General features: G+C 34.4%; 1 protein-coding gene across 2 annotated transcripts in view; it reads right to left on the reverse strand.

Moving 5' to 3' along the window:
* The window catches only part of SCAPER (S-phase cyclin A associated protein in the ER), a 504,096-nt gene that overhangs the window by 333,038 nt on the left and 156,044 nt on the right, over positions 1-15,014 (reverse strand). For both annotated transcript variants that reach the window (XM_004276347.3, XM_033440145.2), the window contains exons 11-15: positions 7,808-7,978; positions 7,021-7,096; positions 6,707-6,824; positions 6,321-6,432; positions 2,850-2,990 (exon numbers count right to left, since the gene is read on the reverse strand). In XM_004276347.3, the coding sequence (XP_004276395.2) occupies positions 2,850-2,990; positions 6,321-6,432; positions 6,707-6,824; positions 7,021-7,096; positions 7,808-7,978 (618 nt within the window). The remainder of the gene's footprint in view (positions 1-2,849; positions 2,991-6,320; positions 6,433-6,706; positions 6,825-7,020; positions 7,097-7,807; positions 7,979-15,014) is intronic.

Here is a 15,014-nt window from a genome sequence, read left to right on the forward strand (position 1 = left end):
GTACAGTAATGAAGATAAAGTTGTATTTATAAAGATAAATGTAACAGAATAGAAAATTAGAAATAGACCCACACATATATAGCCAATTGCTTTTCAACAAGGGTCTAAGGCAATTCATTATACAAAAGATAGTCTCTTTAACAACTGATACTGGAACATTATATAAAATGTTTCATTATATGAAACATTTAGGGTTTCATTATATGAAAAAAATGAACCTCAACCCTACCTCACACCATATAAAAAACTTAACTCAAAATGGAATATAGACCTCACTGTAAAATTTAAAACTTCTAGAGAAAATTTAAGGTAAAATCTTCGTGACCTTAAGTTTATGTAACTTTTTAAAATAGGGTACAGAAAAACATAAAGTATAGAAAAAAAAAGTCTATATGGGACCTTTCCAATTTTTAAAACTTCAAAAGACACTTTTAAGAAAATGAAAAGGCAATCCGTAGACTGAGAGAAAATATTTGCAAAACATAGATATTAATATCTAAAATATACAAAGTCCTCTAAGAAATTCTGCTATTTGCCACAACATGGGTGAAACTGGAGGGTATTATGCTAAGTGAAATAAGCCAGAGAAAGAAAGAAAGATACTGCATGGTATCACTTATATTTGGAATATAAAAGAAAAAGTGCAACTCATCGAAACAGATTTTTCTTTCTGTAGTTGATTTCTAGTTTCATACCATTGTGGTTGGAAAAAATGCTTGACATAATTTCTATCCTCTTAAATCTGTTGAGACTTGTTTTGTGGTCTAGTATGTGATCTATCCTGGAGAACATTCCATGTACACGTGAAAAGAATGTTTATTTTGCTGTTTTTGAATATAATGTCCTATAGATATCTATTAAGTCCAACTAGTCTATTGCACCATTTAAGACCATCATTGCCTTATTGATTTTCTGTCCGGATATGCAACCAACTGAAATGCCCACCAACAGATGAATGGATAAAAAAGATGTGAGATATATATACATATACATATATATATATATATATATATATATATATATATATATATATATACACACAATGGACTATTACTCAACCATAAAAAAGAACAAAATTCTGCCATTTGCAGCAACATGGATGGACCTAGAGAACGTTATGCTTAGTGAAGTTAAGTCAGACAGAGAAAGACAGAAACTGTATGATATCACTTATAATTGGAATCTAAAAAATAATACAAATGAATATATATGCAAAACAGAAACAGACTCAGAGATATAGAAAACAAACAAACCAGTGGTAACCAAAGGGAAGAGGGGAGAAGGGAGGGGCAAATTAGGGGTACAGAATTAAGACATACAAACTACTATGTATAAAATAGATAAGCAATAAGGATATATTGCTATTACATGGAATTACAGCCATTATCATGTAATAATTTTAACGGAGTATAATCTGTAAAAATACTGAATCACTATGCTGTACACCTGAAACTAACACAATATTGTAAATCAACTATACTTCAATTCAAAAAACTCAAAGAAAGAGCAAACAGAAAAGTAGTTGCCACAGGCCGGGGGGAGGCAGATACAAATAGGGAGAGATTGGTGAAAGGGGACAAACTTTTAATTATAAGATGAATGAAATCTAAGCATCTAATGTATAACATGGTAGCTATAGTTGATAACACTGTATTGTACTGATATAATTGAAATAAGCTAACAGGGTAGAACTCAAATGTTCACACACACACAAAAGATAAATATGTGAGGTGATGGATATGTTAATTAACTGGATGAGGGAAATCCTTTCACAATGTATATGTATATCAAATCACCATGTAAATATCTATTTTATTTGTCAACTATATCTCAAAAAAGCTGAAAAAGAGAACTGTGACTAATAACAAAACAATCTAACTTTAAAAAATGAACAAAGATATTTGAACAAACACTGTACCAAATAAGAGCTACAGATAGGAAATACACACATGAAAAGATGTTCAAAAAGCAAATTAAAACCACATGACACTATACATAAAGACTAATATGGAATGGTTAGAATTACAGTATGTAACCATGTCAAGTGTTGGTGAGAATGTGGCTAACTAGAACTCTCATCCACTGCTGGTAAGAGTATATAAAGTGTTTCTTTAAAAGTTAAACCTATCATAAGACTCTGCCAATATCAGGTATTTACCAGAGAAAATGAAAGCACACATCTGCACAAAGATTTGTACACGAATTTACACAGCAGCTATATCTATAACAGCCAAAAACTGGAATGAAAACAAATGTCCATCAACAAGTGACTGGATTAACAAACTATGGTATTTCTACACAATGGTATACTTCTCAGCAATGAAAAGGAAATGATACACAACAGCATGGATAAAATTCAAAATAACTATGCTGAATGAAAGATGCCAGGGGAAAGAGTACATACTCTATGATTCCATTCATATAAAATTCTGGAAAATGCTAACATCCATAGTGACAAAAAGCAGATCAGCAATTGCGTGGTAACAGAGTTGGAGGAAGGAATGAATTACAAAGAGGTATAAGAAACTTTTGAGGGTGATGGAATTGTTTATTATTTTCATTGTACTGATGGTTTCAGGAATATATATGTCAAAACTCAACAAATTGATGCTTCACATATGTGTTATTTATTGTCTGTGAATTATACCTCAATAAACCTGTAAAAAGTAATACATATCTCACAGGATTATTGTAAGAATAAGATATTGCACATAATAAGTATCAAATGAGCATGTAAAAATGCTGTTATTCTGGCACAGGATAAACATTTGATAAACATTAGCTTCTCGTGTAACAACTGAAAAAGTACTCAAGTAACTAATTCAATGTTCAAAGCACCTAAGTTATACCTTAGCTTCTTCCTCTTGTGCTTTTTTAACAATTGCTTGTAACTGCACCTCTCGTTTAAATTCAGCATGAAGTAATTTCTCTTCCATCATCCTACGTCGTTGGTCTAGTAACTCTTCTTTCCACTTCCGGACATCTTTCTCCTATAAGCAATGAATTATCACATCATTAATTTCAGCATACATAGTCACTTGACAAGAAGTGCAAACAGATAAACAGCTTAGGAATTATAAAGTCAAGAATGTGGAAAGACCTAAAGGATCATGTTTAATGATTACGAACACAGTCTATGGAGCCAGACTGATGAGTTCATAATCTACCATGGTCACTTGCTAGATATATAAACTGGGCAACTTTTTTAGTCTATGTCTCAGTTTCCTTATCTATAAAGAGAATAGTAGTAGTACCTAACTCATAGGTTTTCAAGATTGAGTGAATATATGTAAACTCTTAGAACAGTACATTAGACATTGCTCAAGAGAAATATTTGCTGTTATTATTATACTGCACTATGAGCACACTTAAAATGAAAATAGTGTATATGTCTTATCCTTATAAACATTAATGGCTCTATAACCCAAATTCAAGACAGATAATTTTATCCTAGAAATTGAAAAAAAGGTGAGAAGTCTGAAAAATAAATATCTGCATAAGAAACATTCTCTGAAGGAACAGAGAGTTTTGACTATAGAAGAATAATTATGTTAGCTCCCTTTACTTCCTTAAAACAATATCAAATAGAAGTAAAAGACTTGTCCTGTGCTCCAAGAAATCAGAACCTGCACCTGCAATAAGAATAAATTATAGAAAATCAATGTTGGCTCAACATGAATGGGAAGAAAACTAACATTTCAGTTGAATTTCATCTATATAATAATGTATTTAACCACCTAAAAACGTATGATGCAGAAACAGTACTGGATTAGGAGCTAGGAACAGGTCCTTAAAGCTCTAGCTCTGCAAATTATTGGTCATGTGATATTGGTAACTAGCTCTGCAAATTATTGGTCATGTGACATTGGAAACAGCCCTTAGCCTCTCCTAGATTCAGTTTTCACATCTATAAATGGGGTTCAGGGGGACTTTCCTTGTGGTGCAGCGGCTAAGAATCTGCCTGCCAATGCAGGAGACATGGGTTCGATCCCTGGTCTGGGAAAATCCCACATGCCATGGAGCAACTAAGCCCGTGCACCACAACTACTGAGCCTGCGCTCTACAGCCCACGAGCCACAACTACTGAGCCCGCACACCACAACTACTGAAGCCTGCATGCCTGGAGCCTGTGCTCCACAACAAGAGAGGACATCGCAGTGAGAAGCCCGTGCACTGCAACGAAGACCCAAGGCAGCCAAAAATAAATAAATAAAATAAAATAAATTTTTTAAAAAATGGGGTTCAGGATCTGTTCAACTCTGTGTGCCTCACAGAGGTATTGTGGTGATCAGATGAGACCATATATGTATCGAATATTGTTGAAACAATAACTCTTTATATAAATGGAAGGTGGGATTTATCATTTAATAATTGAAGGGGTACCTACATTGATGAGAAAATTAAACCAGAGAACCTCTAACGTCTTGTACAATTTCAAGAATTTACTATTTTGGGGCTTCCCTGGTGGCGCAGTGGTTGAGCCTGCGCGTCCGGAGCCTGTGCTCCGCAACAGGAGAGGCCACAACAGTGAGAGGCCCGCGTACCGCAAAAAAAAAAAAAAGAATTTACTATTTTGTTTGCATGAGTATCTGGAGATTATATTATATAGTGAGAAAATAAAGTATATAATTTTATTTGTATTAAAAATACAATAAGAAGGGAAATTATAATTGTGTTAGAACATTTTTCTAAAGCTTAAAATGAAGTAATATATTAACTCTTATAGAGCCCCATGACATGGAGACTGTTTTTCATATTTGATCTATTCAATCTAAATGATTAAAATCTTGATTAAAATGATTAAATTCTTGAGATTCAGGTAAAGAGAAAAATTACAGATTTTCTTCCTTTCCCAGCCAACTTTTCCACTGTACTAAGGAGAATCTTATGCCACCTCATTTTTACATTCAAATTATTTGGTCCAATTGTTTTCCCCAATTTTAAAACAAACATAAGTAATGCAAATATTTTTAACCTAGGCATATTAGTCCTCCTTTCTAGGACCAGAAGGTAACAAAGGAGTTCACCTATACTATAACGGTTACCTATCTTCTGTCATGCTATGTTAGGTATATGTAGTTCACAGACTTCAAGATGGCTCCAAATGATCCCAGCCACCTGGTATTCAGACCCTTGTGTTTTTCCCTCCAACACTGTATCAGGTTCGTGACCAATACAATTCAGCAAAAGTGATGGTATATCACTTCCAAGATTAGGTTATAAAAGACAGTGCAGCTTCCATTTTGGCAGCTCACTTGTTCATTCTCTCTCTTTCTCGTCTTCTCTCAGATTAGTCTGTGGGAAAGGTAGCAGCCATGTTATAAGAACATCAGGCTATGGAAAGACCCACATGGCAGGATACTGAGGTCCATAACCAACTGCTAAAGAGGAATCCAGGCCTGCCAATAACCATATGAGAGTTTGGAAGTGGATCCTTCAGCTCCAAATGACTGCTGCCCCAGACAACAGCTTGACTGCAACCTCAGGAGAGACTCTGAACAAAGAAATAACAACACAAGCCACTCCTGGTTTCCATGCCCAAGAAACTGTGAGCAGTTGTTTTAAGTGAAAATGTGTGTTGTTTTAAGCTGCTAAGTCTTGAGGTCCTTTGTTACACAGCACACATAACTAATACAGTACTCATGTCTGCCATGTGTAACTAACAATAAGAATGACCATATGCTGAGCAACAGCCACCCAAGCACCACGCTACTGTTTTACTTGCCACTTTCATCATCACAACTGGTTAACAATGATAATTGTCATTTTATGGATAAAGAAATTAAAAGGCAGTATTGTTATGTAATTTGCCCAGGGCATCATATCCTATTATGTGGTTCAAACCAGGATTTCACCTGATTGGCCATCTCCAGAGCCCATGTTCTTTCCACTACATCACACTAACCAGAAGTTACACTGCTCTAAACACTCCAAGAATCTCTTCCATAAATCTAATTAGTGCCCTACTTATTCAAATCTGATCATCTCAAGCTCAAAACTGTCCTACCAATTCATTGAACACTTTGCACAAGACTCCCCAAGGAAACCTCCACTGAAAATGGCAAAAGACAACGCGCAGCTTTAATAATCCATGCGAACTCAGCAAAACTCAGCAATTTACCAGCTTTTTTAGGAATGACAAATTCTGTTTTCTGTCTTTAACAGGTAGCTTTCTGTAACTCAGTAGATAGAAATGCTTTTGTTTCCTAGTAAATTTATTTTTATTGTCCTTTTAGCTTCTCTCGAACCAGAAGAAGTCAAGTTGAAAATAAGCCCATTAATTTAAGGCAATCATACTTCCCTAAAAATTAAAAACTCACCCTTTCTAACAATTTCTGAAGCTTTAATGTTTTCTCTTCACGTAACTTTTCCCTTAGCTGCTGTGCTTTCATTTGTTTTTCTTCATGTTTCTTCTTAGATTCTGCAATTGTTCTATTAATACAAACAAATGGACAAGAGACACAAATGTTTACATGATAAAGTCAATAATATCTTCTTTAGTCTTCAAAGTTCTTAAAATAAATATAAAAAATATACAAAACTAACTTTGGCCTAAAATTTCACAGAAACATTGTCACTTTTCAATGGATCTGGAAATGTCTTGAATAATGTACTTTAAAATAGTATGTAGTAACTCCATTTAATAGTCAAGAACATCTAGTTCCCTTCCTGTGAAACATTTCAAATTAATTTTCAAAGGCCAGACCTTTTACGAGATGGTGAGGAAAGTTTTTCATGCATGTGAATTCCATGTCCTGGAGGTCTAGCAGGTTCCTCCTCTACAATATCCCCCCAGGATGTATTTTGGCGCCAAGATTCACGAGCTGTTTTCAGAAAAAAGAAAACCGCTATTGCTTAACCACATAATTCTATAAAACCAACATTTGAGAACAGACTTTTAAAAGGCATCCCACTCTTATTTATTTTACACAAAAACCCCAAGTAATAAGATAATCTATTTTATACCCCTCTACCTATACATACAACACACACACACACAAACATACAAACATGTAATACCTTCATAATCTGCAAGGACATCGTTCCAATCCATAGACATACCACAGAAAGATACACTTCCACTGCCCATGCTGGCCTAAAATGTAATATGAAAAATTGAGTAACATATATTTGAACCAATTATAACCTTATAAAATGAACTATATATGAAATTTTTCTACCTATTGCTCATATATTTCATTTAGCAAACAGTCCAAAACCAGAAAAAAGTTACATACCTCTTACAGTCACAATAATTACCAAGTTAAAAATACCACAGCCTATATTTTAAGAGGAAGACTAACCTACGTGCCATTAACAGCAGAGACAAGCCAAGTAATTTTAAAAGAAAACTATTGGGTTTAAACTATTACTACATAAATTCTGACATATTTAGAGCATACATCAGAAAAGCTAAAAAGTATTTGTTGGGCATTAAAATTTAATAGGATAACATAGCAAACATTCATGATTACTTTTATTCTTTAAGAAATCCCTCTCATCAACATATATATCCTGAGCGCCTAGTGATAGCAAGGCAATGTATCATTTGCTTTTTATTAGCAGAAGGAAAGATATATCTTTGACTCTTCTTCAATCTGTACAATTATAATCTGAGAAATGTTACGTATTTACTTATTCTGAGATTCATTTTCTTGATTTGTAAAATGAGAAAACAACTTCCAACTTGTCAATTGCATTATATATAAAAACACTTAGTAACGGTAAAGTGCTTAAAAAAAAAAACTTGCTATTGTTTATCGTATAAGTCTCAATCACCCAGAGAATAAAAATTCTAAAAGCTCACAGAAAAATCACTGTCGTTGTCAGTTTCAATATTGATATCATTGTTTTCTTCAGCTTCAATTTCTCTAGTTAACTGTTCCTCTTCAGCAATAGCACTAGCAATGGCTTCTTCATTGGCCTTTTCTAGACGATCTGCTAGCTCTTCCTTTTTAGCAAGAACTTCTGCCATAGACTATAAAGTTAAAAACGAAATCAGTTGACTGGAAAGTTAAGTAAGTATTTCTTTATGTTCTAATCATAAATAGTATATATAAAAATAGCATTGATCTAGAATTATAAAACTTGGGGTCCAGTTATATGACTCGGAAATTTCTTAAAAGCAAAAGACTATTTTATATTCCATAAAATGATACAATAATCCATGAGACCTTTTTACTAAACTGCTGTGTATCACAAACTGTGAAGTTGTATAAATAATAGTTATTGTTATTAATAATAAACTGTGAATTTCATTTGAGCACCAAAATTCAAAACATTTACAGGTCAAATATTTGAAAAACCAAAGAAAAACATTATACTTTAAAGGGAATATAAAAAAAAAATTATGCCGTACTGGTGATGAAACTTTCTGAACATACATACCTTACTTAAAATTATGCATTAGAATTATGTAATACAAATATATGCATCAGAATTATTAATTAATAAATCCCTATAAAAAGCTAAATATGCATACTATAAACCCTAAAGCAAACAGTGAAATAACAAATATTTATGGCTACTAAGCCAACAAAGAAGATAAATTATAAAAGAAAATTAATCAAAAAGATGGAAGAAAAAGGAAAAAGGGGATGAAGAACAGATGAGTCAAAGAGAAAAACAATAAGATGATAGATTTAAAGGAACCATATTAATAATCACATTACACGGAAAGAGAGACTCAAATTGGATAAAAGCAAGACCCCAAACCACATGCTGCCTATACGAAACCTAATTTAAATATGAGAATATAAACAGATTACAAATAAAAGAGCTACCATACTAACACTAACCAAAAGAAAGTTGAAGTACTAATATCAGACACAGTAGATTTCAGAGCAAAAAATATGACAAGGGATAAAGAAGGTCATTTCATAATGATAAACTGTTAATTCACTAAGAAGACAAAACAATCCTAAAGGTTTATGAACATAATAATAGATCTTCAAAATGAAAGAAGCAAAAACTGATAGAAATACAAAACAAAATAAACTTAATGGGAACGTAAAATGATGCAGCTACTTTGGAAAACAGTCTGATAGTTTCTCACAAAGGTTAAATGTAAAGTTACCATACGACCCAACAATCCCATTCCCAGATGTATACGCAGGAGAAACGAAACCATATGTTCACACAAAAACTTGTACACAAATATTTAAAGCAGCATTATTCATAAATTCCAAAAAGTGGAGAAAACCTAAATGTCCATCACTGATGAATGGATAAAATGTGGTATATTCCACATTTTTCAATCAGTGGAATATTATTTGGGCATAAAAAGGAATGAAATACTGATACAGGCTAAAACACGAATGAACCTTGAAAACAATATGCCTAGTGAAAGAAACCATTCACAAAGACCACATATTGTATTCCACTTCTATGAAATGTCCAGAACAGGCAAATCTATAGAGACAAAAGACAGATTAGTGGTTGTATAGGGCTGGCAGGGTGGGGTGAAAGGGAGGACTGCTACTGGGCACTGGGTTTCTTTTTGTAGTGATGGAAGTGTTCTAAAACTAATTATGGTGATGTCTGCACAACTCTGTGAATATACTAAAAAACACTGCACTGTATACTCTAAATGGATAAACTGTATGTTATGTAAATTGTATCTCAATAAAGTTGGCTTAAAAAAAGTAGCCCCACAGATATATGCAGAGATTTCAATACCCCTCTCTCAACTGGTAGAACAAGTACAGAAAATTGGCAAAGGAAACCTGAACAATATTATCAACAAAACTGACTTAGATATTTTCCCAAGAGAAATGAAAACATATGTTCAAAACAAAGACAAACGTTCATGGTGCCTTTATTCATAATAGAGAAACTGGCAACAACTCAAACATCTGTCAACAATTGAATGGATGAACATACTGAGTTACATGCATACAACAGAGTACTCCTAAAGACAATAAAAGAAGAAGGAACTATTAATATATACAACTACATGGATGAATCTCAAAATAATTATGCTGAGTGAAAGAAGCTAAACAAAGATTACATTATTCCATATACAGAAATTTCTTAAAATGCTAATTAATATGTAGTAACAGCAGAATAGTGATAACCCTGGGAAGGGGAAACAGGGAAGAGCAGAAAGGAGGGATTACAAAAGAGAAAGTGAAAACTTTTGGAGGCAATCGATACTTTCATTATCTTGATTATAGTGATGATTTCACAGGTATAAACACATGTCAAAATATATCAATGTGTATATCTTAAATATGTGAAGTTTACTGAAAATCAATAACACCTCAATAAAGGTATTAAAAATGCAAGTGCTTGAGCTTCAGCTTATTACTGAATTGGTCTGGAGTGGAGCCTAGACATGGGTATCCTTCTTAAAGCTTCCCCTCCCCACTTCATTTCCCCTGTCGATACTCTGCCCCCTCAAAACATACAAGATTGTCCCTGGGGAAGAGAATGGGGTGAGAGAGTTTAGATGACAGACTATTTCTTTGCATCATAAGCTTTTTCTCTGTAAACGCTAGAATATTATAGAAACTAACTTGTTAAGGTGCCACACAAATATCATACCTAACAATGATTTAAAAAAACTATTAAAGTTAAATATATTTAACTTTGCAGAAAGTAAATTCTCACATAAGCCTATTTCCTTCTCAATTTTATCTTCTCCAGAGAACATTTCTATTTTACCTCTTAAGACCTGAAGAGATTTTAACAGAGTAACAGAGCTTACGGATGAAATAATGATTAAATTATCCATATACAACTTCTACTATTTTCACACTGTGAAATTCAAATACATACCTGCATACATAATCATTTTTTAAATTTCTAAATTTTCATTAAAATTTGTAATTTCAGTAAATCTAAAAAAAATAAATCCATGGTAGCTAGGATTTACATCAGCACATTTTTACAATGGTGGCAAAAGTGGACCTTAAACATAAAGGGTCCTTTATGTTTAATAAATAAATTTTATTATTATAAATTCTTACAGTCATTTTTTGCTTAGGCTTCTGTTAAATAAGAGAACTACAGATTTTTTTAGTTGAACCATGTATGTGACAATACTATATTGAGGGGAAAAAAGAAAACAATTTTCTCAACACTGCAGCAATTCTCTATAACCCTCTATTTAGAACCTAAACAATGACATGCTTATCTAGAGCAACCCACAGAAGTATCTGTGCCAAGACAAATTAAAAACATAAAATTTTCTCAAAATATTAGTTTAAAATTCCTCTAAGACCTCTAAGGATATGATAATATTCATATGTAAAGCAGAACTTATTTTCCTTCAAGTATGTAAATGTCATTCTCAAAATAACCAAGGGTTTTTAATACTCTACCATAAGCTTATTTTACCTACGTGATCAAAATAAAAATGATGAGAGAAGAATTTTTAAATAATTATTTTATGCTTATTTAACTATAGGATCTTTTTCCTCTTTCGAAATTTGATTCTCATAGAATCCATCTGCAAAATACATAATTTAATATGATAGCTAGCTATGAAAACAAAAATGTAAATACGACCAATTTCTACCGATACATTAAACCCACTATTTACATGACCGTAAATTAGTTAACCTTTAAAACATTCGCACTAAAAAACCTAAGTTAAAAAAAAGTTGCCCTTTATTCCTTTATAAAGGAATCTAAATATTTGTTTTTCTTATTACTGTAACTCTTATTTTTCCCTTAAACAATCCATATCAAATTTCAACTATCTAATCTTGTTCTCTCTCTAAAATGTATAATTTGGCCTAATATCATCTGCTGGTATCATCTTTCAACATGATGAGGCATTAAGTTTAAAAAGAAATTATAGTATACAGTGGCCAATTAAAAACTAAATTTGGAGTGTAGGAGGAGGAACCGAGATGGCGGAGTAGAGGGACATGCTCTCACTCCCTCTTGCGAGAACACCAAAATAACAACTAGCTGCTGGACAATCATCCACAGGAAGACACTGGAACTCACCAAAAAAGATACCCCACATACAAAGACAAAGGAGAAGCCACAATGAGAAGGTAGGAGGGGCACAATCACAGTAAAATCAAATCCCATAACTGCCGGGTGGGTGACTCATAGACTGGAGAACACTTATACTACAGAAGTCCACACATTGGAGTGAAGGTTCTGAGCCCCATATCAGGCTTCCCAACCTGAGGGTCCAGCAACCAGAGCAGGAATTCCTAGAGAATCAAACTTTGAAGCCTAGTGGGAATTGACTGTAGGACTTCTACAGGACTGGGGGAAACAGAGACTCCACTATTGGAGAGCACACACAAAGTAGTGTGTGCATCGGGACCCAGGGGAAGGAGCAGTGACCCCAGGGGAGACTGAACCAGACCTATCTGCTTGTGTTGGAGGGTCTCCTGCAGAGGCGGGGGTGGGGGGATGCTGTGGCTCACCGTGGGGACAAAGACACTGGCAGCAAAAGTTCTGGGAAGTACTCCTTGGCTAGAGACCTCCCAGAGTCTGTCAATAGCCCCACCAAAGAGCCCAGGTAGGCTCAAGTGTTTGGTTGCCTCAGGCAAAACAACCACAGGGAGGGAACCAAGCCCCACCCATCAGCAGTCAAGTGGATTAAAGTTTTACTGAGTTCTGCACACCAGAGCAACAGTCAGCTCTACCCACTAACAGTCCCTCCCATCAGGAAACTTACACAAGCCTATTAGATAGCCTCATCCACCAGAAGGCAGACAGCAGAAGTAAGAAGAACTACAAATCTGCAGCCTGGGAACAAAAACCACATTCACAGAAAGATAGACAAGATGAAAAGGCAGAGGGCTATGTACCAGATGAAGGAACAAGATAAAACCCCAGAAAAACAACTAAATTAAGTGGAGATAGGCAACCTTCCAGAAAAAGAATTCAGAATAACGATAGTGAAGATGATCCAGGACCTCGGAAAAAGAATGGAGGCAAAGATCGAGAAGATGCAAGAAATGTTTAACAAAGACCTACAAGAATTAAAGAACAAACAAACAGAGATGAACAATACAATAACGGAAATGAAAAATACCCTAGAAGGAATCAATAGCAGAATAACTGAGGCAGAAGAACGGATAAGTGACCTGGAAGACAGAATGGTGGAATTCACTGCTGTGGAAAAGAATAAAGAAAAAAAGAATGAAAAGAAATGAAGACAGCCTAAGAGACCTCTGAGACAACATTAAACGCAACAACACTTGCATTATAGGGGTCCCAGAAGGAGAAGAGAGAGTGAAAGGACCAGAGAAAACATTTGAAAAGATTATAGTCAAAAACTTCCCTAATGTGGGAAAGGAAATAGCGACCCAAGCCCAGGAAGCGAAGTGAGTCCCATGCAGGGTAAACCCAAGGAGAAACACGCCGAGACACATAGTAATCAAATTGGCAAAAATTAAAGACGAAGAAAAATTATTGAAAGCAGCAAGGGAAAAATGAAAAATAACATACAAGGGAACTCCCATAAGGCTAACAGCTGATTTCTCAGCAGAAACTCTACAAGACAGAAGGGAGTGGCATAATATACTTAAAGTGATGAAAGGGAAGAACTTACAACCAAGATTACTCTACCGGGTAAGGATCTCATTCAGATTCAATGGAGAAATCAAAAGCTTTACTGACAAGCAAAAAGTATGAGAATTCAGCACCACCAAACCAGCTCTACAACAAATGCTAAAGGAACTTTTCTAAGTGGGAAACACAACAGAAGAAAAGGATCTACAAAAACAAACACAAAACAGTTAAGAAAATGGTCATGGGAACATACATATCAATAATTACCTTAAATGTGAATGGATTAAATGCTCCAACCAAAAGACACAGGCTTGCTGAATGGATACAAAAACAAGACCCATATATATGCAGTCTACAAGAGACCCACTTCTGACCTAGGGACAAATACAGACTGAAAGTGAGGGGATGGACAAAGATATTCCGTGCAAATGGAAATCAAGAGAAAGCTGGAGTAGCTTTGCTCATATCAGATACAACAGACTTTAAAATAAAGAATGTTACAAGAGACAAGGAAGGACACTACATAATGATCAAGGGATCAATCCAAGAAGAAGATATAACAATTATAATTATATATTCACCCAACATAGGAGCACCTCAATACATAAGGCAACTGCTAACAGCTATAAAAGAGGAAATCGACAGTAACACAATAATAGTGGGGGACTTTAACACCTCACTTACACCAATGGACAGATCATCCAAAAGGAAATAAATAAGGAAACAGAAGCTTTAAATGACACAATAGATGAGATAGATTTAATTGATATTTACAGGGCATTCCATCCAAAAACAACACAATACACTTTCTTCTCAAGTGTGCACAGAACATTCTCCGGGATAGATCACATCTTGGGTCACAAATCAAGCCTCAGTAAATTTAAGAAAACTGAAATCATATCAAGCATCTTTTCTGACCACAACGCTATGAGACTAGAATGAATTACAGGGAAAAAAATGTAAAAAACACAAACACATGGAGGCTAAACAATACGTTACTAAACAACCAAGAAATCACTGGAGAAATCAAAGAGGAAATCAAAAAATCCCTAGAGACAAATGACAACGAAAACACGACGATCCAAAACTTATGGGATGCAGCAAAAGCAGTTCTAACAGGGAAGTTTATAGCTATACAAGCCTACCTCAAGAAACCAAAAAAATCTCAAGTAAACAATCTAAACTTACACCTAAAGGAACTAGAGAAAGAATAACAAACAAAACCTAAAGTTAGCAGAAGGAAAGAAATCATAAATATCAGAGCAGAAATAAAGGAAACAGAAACAAAGAAAACAATAGCAAAGATCAATAAAACTAAAAGCTGGTTCTTTGAGAAGACAAAATTGATAAACCATTAGCCAGACTCATGAAGAAAAAGAGGGAGAGGACTCAAATGAATAAAATTAGAAATGAAAAAGAAGTTACAACAGACACTGCAGAAATACAAAGCATCCTAAGAGACTACTACAAGCAACTCTATGCCAATAAAATGGACAACTTGGAAGAAATGGACAAATTCCTAGAAAGGT

The sequence above is a fragment of the Orcinus orca genome, chromosome 2 (genome assembly GCF_937001465.1).
Source record: "Orcinus orca chromosome 2, mOrcOrc1.1, whole genome shotgun sequence".
Lineage (NCBI taxonomy): Eukaryota > Metazoa > Chordata > Mammalia > Artiodactyla > Delphinidae > Orcinus > Orcinus orca.